This window comes from Archocentrus centrarchus, chromosome 22, assembly GCF_007364275.1.
Source record: "Archocentrus centrarchus isolate MPI-CPG fArcCen1 chromosome 22, fArcCen1, whole genome shotgun sequence".
In the NCBI taxonomy this organism is placed as follows: Eukaryota; Metazoa; Chordata; class Actinopteri; order Cichliformes; family Cichlidae; genus Archocentrus; species Archocentrus centrarchus.
This window is the reverse complement of record NC_044367.1, coordinates 17431532-17447505: the sequence shown is the minus strand read 5'-3', so window position 1 is coordinate 17447505 and position 15974 is coordinate 17431532. Positions and strand designations below refer to the sequence as shown.

General features: G+C 41.4%; 1 protein-coding gene across 1 annotated transcript in view; it reads left to right on the top strand.

Annotated features, from left to right (window-relative positions):
- The window catches only part of LOC115772347 (single-stranded DNA-binding protein 3), a 35505-nt gene extending 19945 nt beyond the window's left edge, over nt 1–15560 (top strand). Inside the window, exons 5-18 of the mRNA XM_030718537.1 lie at nt 4560–4649; nt 9103–9186; nt 10357–10416; nt 10528–10594; nt 11047–11111; nt 11263–11324; nt 11622–11667; nt 12199–12234; nt 12387–12441; nt 12675–12745; nt 13158–13236; nt 13328–13356; nt 13503–13604; nt 15407–15560. Of these exons, the coding sequence (XP_030574397.1) occupies nt 4560–4649; nt 9103–9186; nt 10357–10416; nt 10528–10594; nt 11047–11111; nt 11263–11324; nt 11622–11667; nt 12199–12234; nt 12387–12441; nt 12675–12745; nt 13158–13236; nt 13328–13356; nt 13503–13604; nt 15407–15436 (876 nt within the window). The 3' untranslated portion in view covers nt 15437–15560. The remainder of the gene's footprint in view (nt 1–4559; nt 4650–9102; nt 9187–10356; nt 10417–10527; nt 10595–11046; nt 11112–11262; nt 11325–11621; nt 11668–12198; nt 12235–12386; nt 12442–12674; nt 12746–13157; nt 13237–13327; nt 13357–13502; nt 13605–15406) is intronic.
- The last annotated feature ends 414 nt before the right edge of the window (nt 15561–15974 follow it).

Genomic DNA, 15974 nt, shown 5'->3' with positions numbered 1-15974 from the left:
AATTTTTTTTAATACATTTTTCTAGAATTAAATATCTTTTGTGTGAATAATAAATTAACGTTATTGTAAATTCCTATAGAATAGAAACACCTGTGCAATATATATGGGGGGTCCATATGCTGTGTTGTTGATTGGCACGTAACATCAAAATTCACCTAATATTGTTTTTGTGTAGATGCTGCACCAGGATGCTTTGACACTGTTTGTGCAGCGCTGTTGAGGAAGGCCATTAAAATATAGTTTACAGTTTAAACAGTGTAAATATTCCCAGGCATTTGAAAATGCGTCCCGTGGGTTTTGTTGAACTTTCTGCCGGCTTCTATGAAAGAAACACATTCTTCTCCTTCCTGCCGCATTTCAGGCATTAAAGAGGTTGTGTTGCCACCAGGTGCTTCTTTTATGCACTCCTCCTTTTGCAGACTTTTCCTTGCTTTTGCTTGGAAATGAATAATTCAACTCCACGTATCTATTTTATATTACCTAATTAGTGCAGTATTAATATCTGCTGTCGATTGTTATGTCTTCTTGAACTTGTTTTATCTTACCTGCGTGTTCTTTGTGAATTGTCAGTTATCGTTTACCTTCACAAATGTCAACCAGTTCCTGAAGATTTGCTTTCTTGTAAATCACGTTATTGTGATTCAAGGTGATGGGTGCAGGATTTTCTGACTGTCTTCCACTTCTGAGGTTGAAACGGGGAGGTGGATATAAACACTACTGTACGTGCCACTACAAACACACAAAAAAAAAAGCACTGCTGGATCCTTTTGTATTTCCCCAGGCCAGTTGATTTTAATAAAGTCCAACTGCATATTAAATCTACCTTCATTTTTGCTTGTGGCAATTGCGCTCACTCTGCACGCTTTCAGTTTGCATTCATTTTCAATCAGCAAATTAGGGTATGTGTGAGCAGATAACTTTCCATTAATAGTCCATAAAAATAATTCGACCGAGTGATTGATTGTGAACAGAAATCATTTTTGGTGCATTTTCTTTGGGGGTTTTTCTCCTTTCGTGTCTTTTTTTTTTTTTCTTCTTCTTCTTCTTCTTCTGTCTCACTCTTGTATCTTCACTCTCTCCAGTCTCACTCTCCTGCATCTTCTTATTCTCTCTCTCCCTCTGTCTCTGTGCTCCTGGAGCAGGGGATGCCAGGGGGACAGAGTGCAGATAGGACCTGTCTCCATAGCAACAGCTTCTGCAAGCTGCTGACACCCTACTGGGGGGACTGAGGGGAGGAGAGGTTGTGGATGGGGAGGAATAGTACAAGGGCTGGGGCACAGGGGTGTGTGCATGTGCGCGTGCGTGCGTGCATGCATGCATGCGTGTGTGTGTGTGTGGGTGTGTGTGTGCACGAGCACTGAGAAAAATGAGTGTGGGGGTCACGAATAGGAGAAAAGTGTACAGAAGAAAGGAAGGAGGATGGAGAAGGAGAGAAAGAAGCAGCCTACCCTGCTTCTTCCCCAGGGACTCAGTGGCCTGCTCATGTTCACTAGCAGAATTAGCATAAAGATGGGGGGAGGTGTGCGCGTGTGTTTGTGATATTTCAGTTTTTGTGTGCTTTGGTTTCAGATGGTAGAAGAAGGACAGCAAGCATGTTTGTGTACATCTGTGTAACTGGTGGTATGTGTCGTCATCCATGCATACAGTGTGTGTCATATGGATATAGTGTGTTTGTCCGTTGTGCGTGCTGGAGGATCTGTGGATGTGCAAAAGTGTGTGTCTATGTATTTGTTAGAGCGACTCCCTCCCCTGGGTCTTAAACCCCCTCCCTGTTCTGTCCTGTAGCCTGCGGTTCTCCCCTGTCTGCTTTTCTGTACTGAAGGGCTGCGCTTTATGAAGCTGTGATGCAAGCCTTTGTGTGTCTGTGTGATTGCGCGTTCATGTGGTTGCGTGCATGTGTGTTTGTTCCGGCTTGCTTATGTAAGCACTCTGAACATGCGTCTCCTTCTATGTGTGTTGACAAGAATACAGTTATATCATATTTAACTCCCGGGCTGAATCATTCTGCCCCCCTTTTCCTATTCTAGATTCTAATTTTATGCTCCCATATTGTTTGACTGACGTAAAGGGGACTGGAGACAGTACTGGTGTTACATCTGGTAGTATGATTAGTTTTAGTTAAGTGGCGGCTTACATTAGGTTCAAGTGTTATGACTTATGTGTTTGTTCTCAAGACAACAAATAGCCTAATTACGCACTGATTTTTTTTTTTTTTTTTAGAATTTTCAATTCCTAAGTGAGAAACATAGCATTTGTAGTCAAAGGTCATTGCGGTTAGAAATTTAGAGTCTAGTATGATACTGTTATGAGTTAAATGAAGATATTGTGTATGCCCTGTTAGAAAATGTTACTGAAAATCTGATGTTTTTCAAGGCGCCAACTCGGCTGGGCTGTACTTGGTTTTTAGGGTTTTACAGTAGGTGGGTAGTACCTGGTACCAGGTGCTTTTTTAGCGCCTACTCAGCAGCGGTTCCAAGCAGGGTGAGTTGAGCCAAAAATGTGATGTCAACAGACTGCATACCACTGATTGGCCAGGGACTGACATCACTAGTACCTACTCAGCGCGACTCGACTCGGCACAATTTTGGGGGCCTTTCCATTAGGTCCTGGTACCTGGTACCAGGTACTTTTTTAGTACCCGCTCAGCCAGGGTTCCAAGCGATCCGCAGCAATCCGAAAATGTGACATCGAAGAACAACATCCTACTGATTGTCCAAGGATTGTCACTAGCTGAGTCATGAGAGCGACTCCTTCACCAGAATCAACCGCGCCATTTTTAAAACCTGACAGCAAGAAAATGGAGGCACGCAAACCAACACGGTGGTCGAATGAGGAGGTGCAGACATTTCTGTGCTTGGTGGCAGATGAGAGAATCCCGAGGGAGCTAGATGGATCGATGAGAAATGAGAAAGTTTATCGTGAGGTCTCCGAGCTAATGGCTGCTCATGGGCACCATCGCACAGCGGTGTAGACATTGTTGTGTTGTGTTTGAGTCGCATACAGATTATGCGAGTTGCTATATCAACTCCACCCACACTGAGGTGGTACTCAATTGTAATGGAAACAAAACAAGGCTGTGCCAAGTTGTGTCAAGTTGAGTCGAGCCGCGCTGAGTAGGTACTAGTGGAAACGAGGCAATAGTTAATTGTTCCAAAAAAACTGAAGTAACAATCACAAGCTCAGACTTGTACCTCAAATATTTTGGCTGCCTTGTTTTCTTAAAGTTAGCTGTAACTGTGTAAGAAGCAGTACAAATCAACTTATTTGCAGATGACTTGTTACTGTATTTAAGTGCTATCGATACTCATTAAGTACTTAAGAAAACCTTCAATTTTAACAGAAGTCATTTAATTGAATAAGATAAACTAATAAATTATTTTGACACTCAACTGTAGCCTGACTTTTTTTTTTAAGGCATAGCTAGTGAAACGCAAGACAGTATTAGCCTCTGTTTGTTGTGTGACCATTAAGTAGTCATTTTAAGCACCTTGAGGCAACTGTTTGTTGTGATTTGGCACTATATAAATAAAACTGAAATGAATTGAAATGAACTGTACTTCAAATCAATTAAAATGACTCTTAAGAAGTGAAAAGTGACTCAATTTTTCCTGGGGAAAAATTAATTATGAAAGAAATTAAATGTAACAAAAGTATTTTGTGTTGAATTCTTAAAACATTATGGAAATATACCATAACTGACATGTGGCTTTTTTGTAAAGAGAGAGGATCTGTGGAGTAGCTGTTTTTAAAAATTCAGATTTTACAGAATAACTTATTTTTTGGACTTTACTAACTGACCAGTTTCTATGAAACATCTGATGGGATGTTGAAGTTCAGTTGAACATCACCTCTATGATGACAGTAGTTACCTTTTTGTGTGTGTGTTATTTTGGGTACAAACTACAAACTGTATGTGGCATTCCTGGATCACCCAGTTATGCATTAGTATCATTTTCATTTGTGTCAAAGAAAAGAAAATTAATTAATTTGCTCATATCTTAATGGTTAAATTTCTGTTGTTCATTATAGAAAGAAAAAAGGTGCACCAAAGACCTTTTTTTAAAAATGTAATTTAATTTAATTTTTAAAATAAAGAGAAGCAGAAAAATATGAACTTATTATAATCATATCTTTCATATCTTGAGTGTGGATAAATAACTGCTCAATGTTGGTCAGGTCATTATTCCCCTGTGTATGACGGAATAGATAAGAGTACAGGTGCAGGACTCTACAGTTTGTGTCATTGACACTTTATGAGTGCTTCTTTTCTGAGGCTTTTGAATAATATTTTCAGCATTTTTCTCCCACAACTCTTTTTTTGATGCTGTCCTTGTCTAAAGAAAGAGCTGAGAGGGTTATTGCCCCTCTCTTCACCTCCCTTGATGTAACATTTAAACTTTAAATTGAGTTGGGGGTGTGAGTGATTGCAGGTGCAGACACTGCCCCCTCTTGTCATTTGCTGGACAGTGCAGCATCATGCCCATATACATTATGGTAGATCAGTGAAGGATGCATGCACACATGGAACACTATATTTATTTGCTCTGTTTGTGTTTCAGAGCGCAGCAGCAGCGCCCAGCCCAGTGATGGGGAACATGCCACCCAATGACGCTATGCCAGGTGGTCCCATGCCCCCGGGCTTCTTCCAGGTATGACCAACCCTCTATATCATCTCCAAACCCACTCCTCTTTTTATCCTGTGTCCATTCATCCCATTTCTGGCTTTCCCAAAACAGATCATCTATATTTAGTCTATTTTTTGAGTTCTATGTCCAGCAGTAGCCAAAGGTGGACAACAACTTTGGTTGTTCACTTATATGTTTACAAGAGCAATAAACTGTAGCAATAAATGTTTTATAGCACAATCATATTATGTGCATTAAAGAGAAATTATTCATTGCTTGGTTTTGAGTTTTCATTTATGTTATATTTCTGACAGTGTTCACAGTCTCGTCCGTACAGAAGTTGACTTTCATTTTGTGAAAACTTTTCTTTTTTTTAAGTAGCAAATAAAAACAGACTTGCTTCCACATTAATTATACTGCATTATTTGATTAGTCCACTTGATTGTTTATTTAATTCAAGAAAACAGAATAATAATTTTGCAGCTTGTTGGAAATATCTTTGCTATATTTACGTACAACAAAAACAGTTTTTTCTAAGATACTGATCAAGACTCTTTAAGATACTGATACTGGTTTTCAAGCATTTAATTTAGCTTCCGTTATCAGTCAGGTTCTCCTAATTAAGACTTTTACAGTAAAATCTGTAATGGAGTTTAATCAGATGACACCATAGTTGCAGTTTGGGTCTCCAACTCTCCCACTCCTGTTCCCGTTTTTCTCCACATTTTTCCAAACACTGTTTATTCCACTCTAGATATTTACACCCACCAGGGCTTCTGAAGCTCATACTGTTCATTCATCTGTGGCTCTGGTCTCGCTGGGCTGCTGTTCAGCCGATTTGTGATTCAGCCATCCCGTATTCATCCTCTCTCCACTCCTCCATCTCCATCTCCATCTGTCTCTGACCTGTCCCAGCTCTGTGAAGGGAAAGGTTTTAGTGTGGGAGATGGCTGTCTGAAGAGTGACAAGAATGAGACACGCAAACGCGCACACAGTATACAAACACATGCAAGCATGCGAGCACACATTCACAAACAAAAACACATCCTCTGTGAAGCAGTGGTGTGATGGACAGCACTGGCATTTGGCAGGAGGCACGATAAGGTGATGGTTGAAGAGTAGGAGCGAAAGAGAGAGTGACACATTAAGGGAGAGGAAAAGAACGGAGAGGAAAAGGGGTGAGTGGAGAAGTAAGAAGAGAGGGAAATGTGAAAGATCAATGCCACCAGGATTCTGGCCCAGTGTTTGTTTCTGTGGCTACGTACCACCCTATTGTTTGCTGGCTGAGAGTGAGGGTGGTGTAGCTGATGGGGGCTAGTGAGAGTATGACTGTGAATAAGCAAGGGAAAGGGTAAGGGGGAGAGAGGGTGACGAGAGATGCATGGAAGTGCTATTTATAACATTGGTGGAGGAGTAAGATTGGGCGATGGTTTGTGTGTCTGTGTGTTTGTGCACGTTCAAGGGACCTTACTGTAACAGAAAGCTTCAGTTGTTCGCAGTAAATATGGTTCGTGCAGGCAGAGCGTTGTTTGAAATCCTGAGTGCTGTTAAGAATGTCAGACCTGACACCTAAACAATCCCTTCTCTGAGATTTGACTTTTAAAAAATGTTAAACTCTTGCTTTTACCATCTTTTTTTTTTTTTTTTTAACAACAGCAGTCACAAATTTAAACACTCTTAATATACAATGCAAGCAGTTACGCTCATCTGTCAAGGACATCTGAGATTCAAGTGGCAGCTTTCATAACCAGTCTATCTGTTTTTCTTTCCTTTTTTTTTTGTTTTTGATTTGTTATTTTGTCTGCAATATGTCAGATTAGACATGACAGTTTCAAGAAATGACTTAAAATGCCAGAAGAAGAGTTCAAAATCATAACAAACAGTTCAGTTTTCTGTCATGCCACAAAACGGCAGAAAGTCTTCACAGCTGAGCTCTTGGAACCAGCAAAGTTTTATATTTTTGTGTTTAAAAATGACTCACTAATGGATTATCGTAATTGTTAGTTCTTAAATTTTTCTTTTGAGATACTGACCTCATATTAAGTAGGTCAAGTGGTTTCATTTCTTTTTTTTCATAGCAAAGTTTCCCTTTTTTTTCTCTCTATGAATTGCATTCATTAAAGAACTTTTATCAGGGCAGCACTTCCAACACATCAGCTGCCCCACACAGATATTAGTCAGTGCAATAAACTAGGCTTCAACTAATATTTCTGTTCTTGTTAATTAGCACATTCCTTCCTCAAGTAAGCATTAGGTCTGTATAATGGAGAGAAAATTATGTGTCCAACAAACCCAAACAGTTGGATGGAGTGAGTCTGTCTTTATGCGTTAAGTTATTTTGGACAATCAGTCAGTTATCCAAAGTGATTGGTTGAGGTTCTGTTGTTCAGCTAATTGCTTAATTGACTGACCTCATCTTTAATACTGACTCATTACACATATTATAGAAATGATCTTGAAAAGTTATAATATTACATCAACTATTTAGCACTTATGGCTTTTTTTTTTTTTTTTTTAACTTAACCCTTACATTTTGGGCATTTAACTGCTAAGCAGTCCTGGCCAGGTATGGTCTGTTCCCTCATCATTTTTTGACAAATTAAGGTCTGGAGTTGAACTTGCTTTTGGTAGCTGTTTACTGGAACTGTCAGTATGAAGTCCAAAGAGATTTTGATGCAAGTGAAGGAGGCTATCATTGGGCTTAAAAAACATAACGGAGATGGTGGAAAATTAAGGAGTGGTCTAATCAACAATTTGGTACATTCTTAAAAAGAAGGAATGCTCTGGCAAGCTTAGCAACATCAAAAGGCCTGTAAGACCACACCACATCTAACTCCTACTAGAATGATGGGAAGCATATGGAGAAGGAAAGGAAGCGCTTACGATCCAAAGCATACCACGTCATGGCCAAGGCAATGGTATGGTATGGACATATATGGCTGCCAGTGGAACCAGGTCACTGGTGTTTATTGCTGATGTGACTGCTGATAGAAGCAGCAGGATGAGTTGTGAAGTGTACAGGGCTATACTCTGGTCAGATTCAGCCTGCTGCTAAACTGGCCAGATGGCGCTTCACAGTGGAACTCGAAAATGACCCAAATTGTGCAACGGAAGCAACACAAGAGCTTCGTAATCAAAGAAATGTAATGTTCCTAAATGGTCAGGTCAGTCACCTGACATCAACCCAACTGGGCATGTTTGTGGTTTAGTCACGACAAAACCGAAGGCAGACTGACCCACAAACAAGCAGCAACTTAGTGAGACTGCAGTAAAAGCCTGGCAAAGCATTTCATGGGAGGAAACCTAACCTTTGGTCATGTCAATGCACTTGAGAGCTCAGGCAGTCACTGACTGCAAAGGTTTTGCCTTCAAGTATTTAAAATATTCTATAGGTATAATTTACTTTGGAGCCAATGACACCTGGGGAACTATGTTTAAAAAAAAAATTGCAATGATTTATAAATTTTAATGTAGTGTTTTTGCTGAACTCCCTAAAATTAATCTGAGAGTCTGTACTCAGTTGCTTTATTTCAAATCCATTGTTGGGGGTCTGCAGAGGCAAAATTACAAAAATGTTGTTGCTGTCCAAATACTTATGCCCCTGACTGGAAACTGGCAGACTCACTGAGGTAATCGGTGTGTGTTGTCTTTGTGTGTGTCCGGATGCCTAGGAGGGATACATGGAAAATTCCATTTGCCATTAAATCAGCCAGCTTTTGTTTTCTTCGGACAACTGGAAAAGGAAAAAAAAACCAAAGTACTGAAGGCACTGACAGTGATGGAGCAGAAACAAGACTGTTGCATAATGACTTATTAAAGGCCGTTAACCTTTTGTCTCTGGGTGAGAAGTGGGCAATAACGCAGTCGTGTTTTAGAGAAGCGGAGCGGTTTCTCACAGGATCGTGGTTTTACTTTGAAGTAGGCTTACAATAAGCAGGGAAAAACTTCCAACCTGTACTTGTTTTTGTCAGTATCATCTTTCTGGTTTGAAGTTACCACTAGTGCCTGTCCTGCTGCTGCCTGTCCTGTTGCAGTGAGCCTTGGGCAATACTGCCCCCATGTGGATCTAAGGAATACACATAATCCTCAGATAAGAAGGGCCTGAGGATCGCATCTTCTGGTGTAGCCACACATGTTAAGGCCATGCAGAGAGATGGTTATGCTTTATGATTTCTGTCAGCTATTTTGGGCTCAAACTCACGTTAAAATTATTCCTATACGACTTTTAATTTTGTGGGTTTTTTTAAGGAGTAACTCTTAACTCCAGATTTTAAAGGATTTGCCCAAAATGTGAACCTTTTCCCACTTTCCTTCTTCTCCTTTTCTGCCTCAAATTAAAGACTCCCCACTGACTCCCTACTAACCCCCCCAACCCTCCCCCATCGTCTTCCTCTCATAATTTTGATCGGGTAATTCCTCCAGGTGTAAACCCACATTTTGCCCCTCCCCTCTCTGATATCGCTCTTCTTTCTTAAAGGGACCACCCGGCTCTCAGCAGTCCCCCCATGCACAGCCCCCCCCACACAACCCCAGCAACCCCATGATGGGACCTCATGGCCAGGTAAGAAGCAAACGCTTTCTCTCAAACACCCCTCTTTTTCATTCCCTCTAAATCCCCCCTCTACCCCTCACCCACACACTACCTCTTTCTTCCCATTCACAGCTCACACACTTCCTCCTTCTTCTTCTTCTCCCACCCTTGAGCCCTGTGAGCTCTAGTTTTGTTCAGGCTAACTCCCCATAGATGTCAGCCCCTTTTTTATGAAAGCCGAGCATCCTGAGGCAGCAACGCAAGCTCTTCTTCAAGGCCCAGAATCAGCTGTCCCCGTGTGGGATGAATAATTCACTGCCTGCCCCTCCCCTGGAGCAACTCATGGAGGGGGGTTGCACACTTATCTTCTCTGCAACTCTTAGCACACACACATGCACAAATGCACACAACTCTTCCCTCCCCCCTGCTTACTCGTTCTAACACCTTATAAATAAAACAGGGGACAGGCATTATAAACATGTCACATATATGTACAAAACGCGTGGGTACACCAGTGTAACTACAGTTTCTAAACACATATAGAACAACCAGAGGCTTGGGTTGCTAAAGCTGCCAGTTACCAAACATGTAACCAGCCTTTAAAAACTTTAATCCTCAGCCGTTCAGCGGTTATCCAGAACAGTAGCTACAGATGCCACTCTGGAGGTAAAGCTAGCCTTTATCCATTAACTGTGGCAGCTCAGCTCTTCATTCTTGTGGTTTCTGGTTTCCGTCTTCTGTGCGAGGGAGCGTGGACACGCTTCCGCTAAGGTTTTGAACGGTGCTGTTGGCCCGAGGTGTCTCTAACTACGCCAGGCAGACCAGAGGCCGAATCAGCTTACACCACAGCGAGAGCAGGCAGGCTGTGCAGGGAGCTGTGTGAGTGCTGCCTTTAAGCGCACACAAATATGCATGTAGTGAGTGCATATTGTCGGCATAAGCGGAAGTTGTCAAAAATCATAAAATGGGCTCTTGTGCCAGTGTATTTGGTATGTTTTGAAGTTAATATGTTGATGAATCTGCAGTTTTTCCGCTCTCATCCTTCATTTTCCAACCACACTGCGTCCATCTGTGTGTCCTCAGCATCACCCCCGTTTGAGTGATTTTGAATTTATCAATAATAGAAACCGCGTTTTCTCTGTGTCCTCCTTTCCCCCCCATATTTCTCACCCTCAATCCCTCCCCCGTTCCTTTCTGCAGCCTTTCATGTCACCGCGGTATCCAGGTGGACCGCGCCCCTCACTCCGAATGCCAAATCAGGTACTGAGCTGCATTTTGAATTGTTTACTCAGACTCTTTTCTTTAACACCACTGAGAATCTATGATGCCAACAGTATGCCAGTGTTCTTGATTGGTTTGCTCTTTTCTCAGCCTCCTGGGGGTATCCCAGGATCTCAGCCTCTCCTGCCAAACAGTTTGGATCCAACAAGACCGCAAGGTAAGGCTGGAGAGACTGTTGTAGTCCTAGGTCAGAGCTGGGTGGACCCATGCTCATTTTGTATAGTAGATAAGTCTGTAACTAGTTATAGTTTTGGATTTTGTTGAATCTACTTTGAAAGTTGCGATATTTCAAAACAAAATAAGTTTTTAAGGGCACGTAAAACCCTAATAAGTTTTGGATGGGTAAACTCTACCTAGTAAATTCTTTTTTTTTTTTTTGTTATCTTTTGGGGATTTTATACAAATTCAGATTCTGTGATTATTTCTTCCTCTGTAGACTGAATACGTGTGGCTCAGGACGGGGTCCATGCTGATTCTAGCTGCAGATTCCAGCCTCAGAGGCCTGAGAGTTGCACCTAATAGGCTTAGAATGAACCTCTGTCTGTGGCATGTCTTAATTGCTGACGTCTGTTGTTTTCAGTGTGTGATTGTGGGGGTCTTTTCTTGCAGGTCATCCTAACATGGGCGGACCAATGAGAATGAACCCTCCCCGAGGAATGGCCATGGGCCCACAGGTATGTTTATCAGAAGATCTCTGTCTCTACGTGTGAATATAAAACAAAACTCTGAGTCCTGTCACCAAAATCAAAGATCTTTTTGGAGAGTTTGTGACTTTGCTTGGAAGCTCTAACAGTGTTTTTTTTTTTTAAACCTCTTATCTCTTAGAATTATGGAGGCATGAGGCCTCCTCCCAACTCAATGGGTGGTCCAATGCCAGGAATGAACATGTAAGTCCCAGGAACTGCTTGATCATTAACATCATGCCATTCATTCACAGGTCGTTTTAGCAGCCAGCAAGGCTAAAAAAAAGTGCAGGCCAAAGAAGTTAAAGTTTGTTTTTCGTAGTAATACTTAAGGACTATTAGAAAAAGGGTTTGAACTCAGAGTTTGTCCTCGCAGTTACTAAAATGTTATAGCTCTTTGTTGTTGCTGAAATCATTGTCACCTTTCTATATGTCCCTTTACACTCCCTTTTCTCTTTATTCCTGGTTTGCTTTCTGAACTTTGTGCTTATTTTTCCTCAGGGGTCCCGGAGGAAGAGGGCCTTGGCCAGGTCCTAATGCTAACTCTGTGAGTTTGAAGCCCTTTGCACATACACATTAAACACTGACACGATGGGTGGTGGGCAGAGTAATGGCAACACTGAGACAAGAATTCAAGCTTAATCCATTGTATAATAACTTATAAAAATAACCTATTTAGTTTTCCCAAAAACATTTACAAAGTGCTTAACATGTTTAAATCACAATAGAGAGTTAATTCTGAACACCATTAATGTGCTGGCAAGTTTATCCCCCAAAAACTTTGCTTTAAGTACATTTGGCGATTTCTAAAGTTCAAACAACACCAATTCTACCTCTGAAAAGGATCTGCTTTTCAGATACCCAAAAAATAAATGGGTAGCTCTTGCACAAAATTTGACAAATCGCAGTTTCACCAGTTTATAGCTCAAGGAAACCTTCCTGGCAGTCTCAAGACAAACTGCACATTGATAGCGGTTTACTGCAGGAATGTTGCATTAGTTTTAATTTTCTTGTGTGGATGAACATTTCTAGCCTTCAACCTTCAAATCTGATTCTTTGGTTCTTCCTCCCCCTGCAGATAGCCTACTCCTCCTCATCTCCAGGAAACTATGTGGTGAGTTGTTCTACAGAAGCAGGTCTGCTGATTGGGTGCAGGTTTTTTTTTTTGTTTGTTTGTTTTTTAAATTAAAGAATGATTCATTTATGCTCTGAGTAGAATTTTAAAATTTTTTCTTTTTTTTTTTTTTTTTTTTTTTCCTTCCCCAGGGTCCTCCGGGTGGAGGAGGTCCACCTGGAACTCCCATCATGCCCAGCCCAGGTGGTGCGTCACCTTACTATGTCCCCAGCACTAACACTTGTGTATTAAAAGTACATGTGTCTTCCCATTTTCCTCTTCACTAAAGAAAAGCATGAATGTGTCCCCCTCCCCAACCGAGTGCCATCAGTCTGAGTGTTCTCATTAGTTCCCGTCTGCTTTTGTTTTCATATTTATGAGGTTTTATGTCGTCATTCTGATATCCTGAAACTGATGTTTTTGTTCTGTCTTTCTCTTAGATTCAACTAATTCCAGTGAAAACATCTATACGATGATGAATCCAATTGGACCTGGAGGCAACAGACCCAATGTGAGTCTCCCAAAACATCTTATTTTTTATAATAATACTATACTGTTATTGTAGAAGTTTAACTTTCCAGCCATTCTTCATTTTTTTTCAGACGTTGCAGATTGATTCTAGCGTAAAATAATGGATGCTGTTGTAATGATTAAAATGACACAGTCTTGCCCTCAAAATATAATCCCGCTCTAATAGGGCTTATAACCACATCACTGGGCACCAGTTCAATCCAGCATTAGAGAAATGTAATGCTGCCACATTGAGCTCAATAAGAATTGACTGGAAATGAAGTGGGGAGAATAAATTAAGCAATCTGAACTTCACCTCAGGCTGAAAAACGTCACAATTATATCAGAGAGGTCAAGGATGGAGAATCATGTTAACGGTTACTCATTAGATTTGTTCCACACCTTTTCACCAGTTCCCTATGGGACCTGGGCCTGATGGGCCAATGGGAGCTATGGGAGCCATGGAGCCACACCACATGAATGGATCACTAGGTCAGCTTAAACACACTGATGACTGTTATCTGTACAAAGTGAAACTGCTTACAAAACCAAGTGAACTGTTTTTTTTCTTTTATTGCCTCAGGGTCTGGGGATATGGATGGGTTGCCAAAGGTGAGTCAGATTTTTCTATAACACTTCTTATTAGTGTTTTTGTAAACTACAGCACTTATTCAGAATCTCTGCTTTCTACACTTCAATCGTGTTGCCAATAAGAAGCAGTTTAGTGTTTATTTTTAACCCTCTGCTCCTGCCTCCAGAGCTCTCCCAATAACATGGGGGGCATGAACAACCCTCCCGGGACGCCGAGAGATGACGGCGAAATGGGCGGCAACTTTTTGAACCCATTCCAAAGCGAAAGTGTGAGTAGAGCGGGTGAATGACATCTCATGAACCCTTAACAGTTCTCCTTGACATCCTGACATGAAACAGTGGAAGAATGCAAGCAGAGGGTGCACCCATTTTTTTTTTCTTTCCAGAATTAATCTGACTATTGAAAAATGTTCTGTTAATATCTGTGTTTTGGCCCTACTTCAGTAGTTTATTAATTTACTTATGTTAGTCTAACAGATCATATTATTGGAGCAGTAAGGTAGCAGTGTTGCTTTTCAATGGATGCCTCAGTTTCTTTGTTTTCAATAATAAAGAGATTCTTATGACACATGCAAGTATTAAAAAGCACTTTAGTCTAGATTCATGACTAGCTAATGGCAAATCTGCCCAAAGCAGTGACCGTCAGACCACATCCATATAGACACGTATATATCCAAATAGACACGATAAGAAGAGGGCATCACTAGACAAAAATACCAGCAGTTCAATGCTGTGACTCTGGGTATTGCATACATGCAAAGGGAGGCCTGTGACTACACAACCAGGGCCTTAAAAGACCCAGCTCGATTTCTTGGTCAGATTTTGGTAACGAGGAACCAAGCAGACCTCTGAAAGCGACTAGTATTAGTTTCTTTTTTTAAAGTGCAGCTCTCTTGCTTGTTTATTCTTTGTACTTTTAAAGAGCTCCTGTTGTGCTCAGTTATTTTATTCTTGGACTACCACTCAGCTTTGCGTGTTTCACAGTTCAAAATACTCGCTGTTTATCTCAAACTGAGCTTTGTGCTTTATTTCATCCACTGTCTGAAACAAGCTGTTTTGGCTCACTTCCCTCTCTTTAAGCCATCGTTCTTCTGAGTGGCTGCCCCTAAACAAGCAGAAGACTTATGTGCTCACAGCCCAAACAGTGCACCTGTGATGATTATATTAGGGATATCCCCTCTCACTGATATCATATAGTGCCAGGAATAGAAAAAAAACTGTCTAAAAGTGAGTGATTAGAGTTTTCTTTGCCACCATCTTAACAGTCTGGATGTATTTGACAATAAAAAAACAAAAGGCATTTAGTCCCCCTTTTAAGTTTAGTAATATATTATGAAATACTTTGTAATTTGGGACATCTGAAAAGCAAAACCTGCTACACACTTTTTATAGCGCACACAAAAACAGCTGAAGAATAGTTTTCGTAGCAAATTAACAACTTGTGTTCTGCTTGCATTGTAGCCGCTTACTAATCACATAGGAACTCATATTGTACCCTCTGTGTTAGTGATGTGATTGCAGTCAATTGACATAAATGTATGCTGCATTTGAGTATAAGATCGATTTTTATATTTTAAGCACTCACTAAACTGTTGAACCTCGTGTTAAGCACACAATTTGGGGGGGGGGGGGGGTACTGCTCCTTGTATTGTATAAAAACTAATGGTCTCTTACCCTTGGCCTGAAGAGCCACAGGTTGCACTGGCTGGAACTATAACTAGGCCTTAATAATTTGAATCAATTAATCAGTAGGAGGGTTGGTATCATCTGAGCTAAACAGCTATTGGCTAAATTGTCATTAAAACTGATAAAAATATCTGTTTGAAAACTTGGTAAGATTGATTTCAGTCTATAAAGGATATGTGTGCCATTCCCAGTCCTTATTAGAAATACAGCAGAATTGTGATGTACTGATTGCTTGAATCCGGTGAATTAAACTTGGCTGGACCCAAAGCCTGAGCTTCTGCTGGCTCTGCAGGGCTGGGTTTGAGCACCCTCTGGTGTTTAAATGTTGTCAGTGACATATCCACTCATCTGTGCCCTCCTCCCCCTTCCCTCTCTCTCTTTTCAGTATTCACCCAACATGACGATGAGTGTGTGATTTTATTTTCCTTTTTTTTTTTTTTTTCTTTGTATTTTTGTTTCAAACACCCCCACCCCCCCCTTTATTTTTTGTAAACCTGCACCTGATTTTTTTTTTCTTCAACTGAATCCTTACTTCACCTTGGACTGGATCCCTTCGTCTGTCCCCTCCTCAACTGGGACCCACTACCACCCAACCCGCCGTCCCCCCTTTTACACCCCCCCCCCCCCCCCCCCCTCTCTTCTCACTCGGGGGAACTCTACGGCCACACAGCCCTCTGGGACGGCCCTTGAGCATGCTGGGACTCTAATTAAGACGGGCCCTCCCGGAGCATGTAAACTGGCTGCGGGTGTGAATAGGAAGCAGTCGCAGAGCAACAGGAAGAGCCTGCTCTCTGAGTCCGGCCCCAGCCTCCCTGGCTTCCTGTCAGGGTCTAGACAATGAGTGTGGGAAGGAGGACAAACAGAGAGAGAAAGGGGGAGAAAGGAGACTGGATAACACAGCCCTCCCCTGGTGACATGGTGTCAGGTCTCTTAGCAGCTGCCTGGAAGCTTCT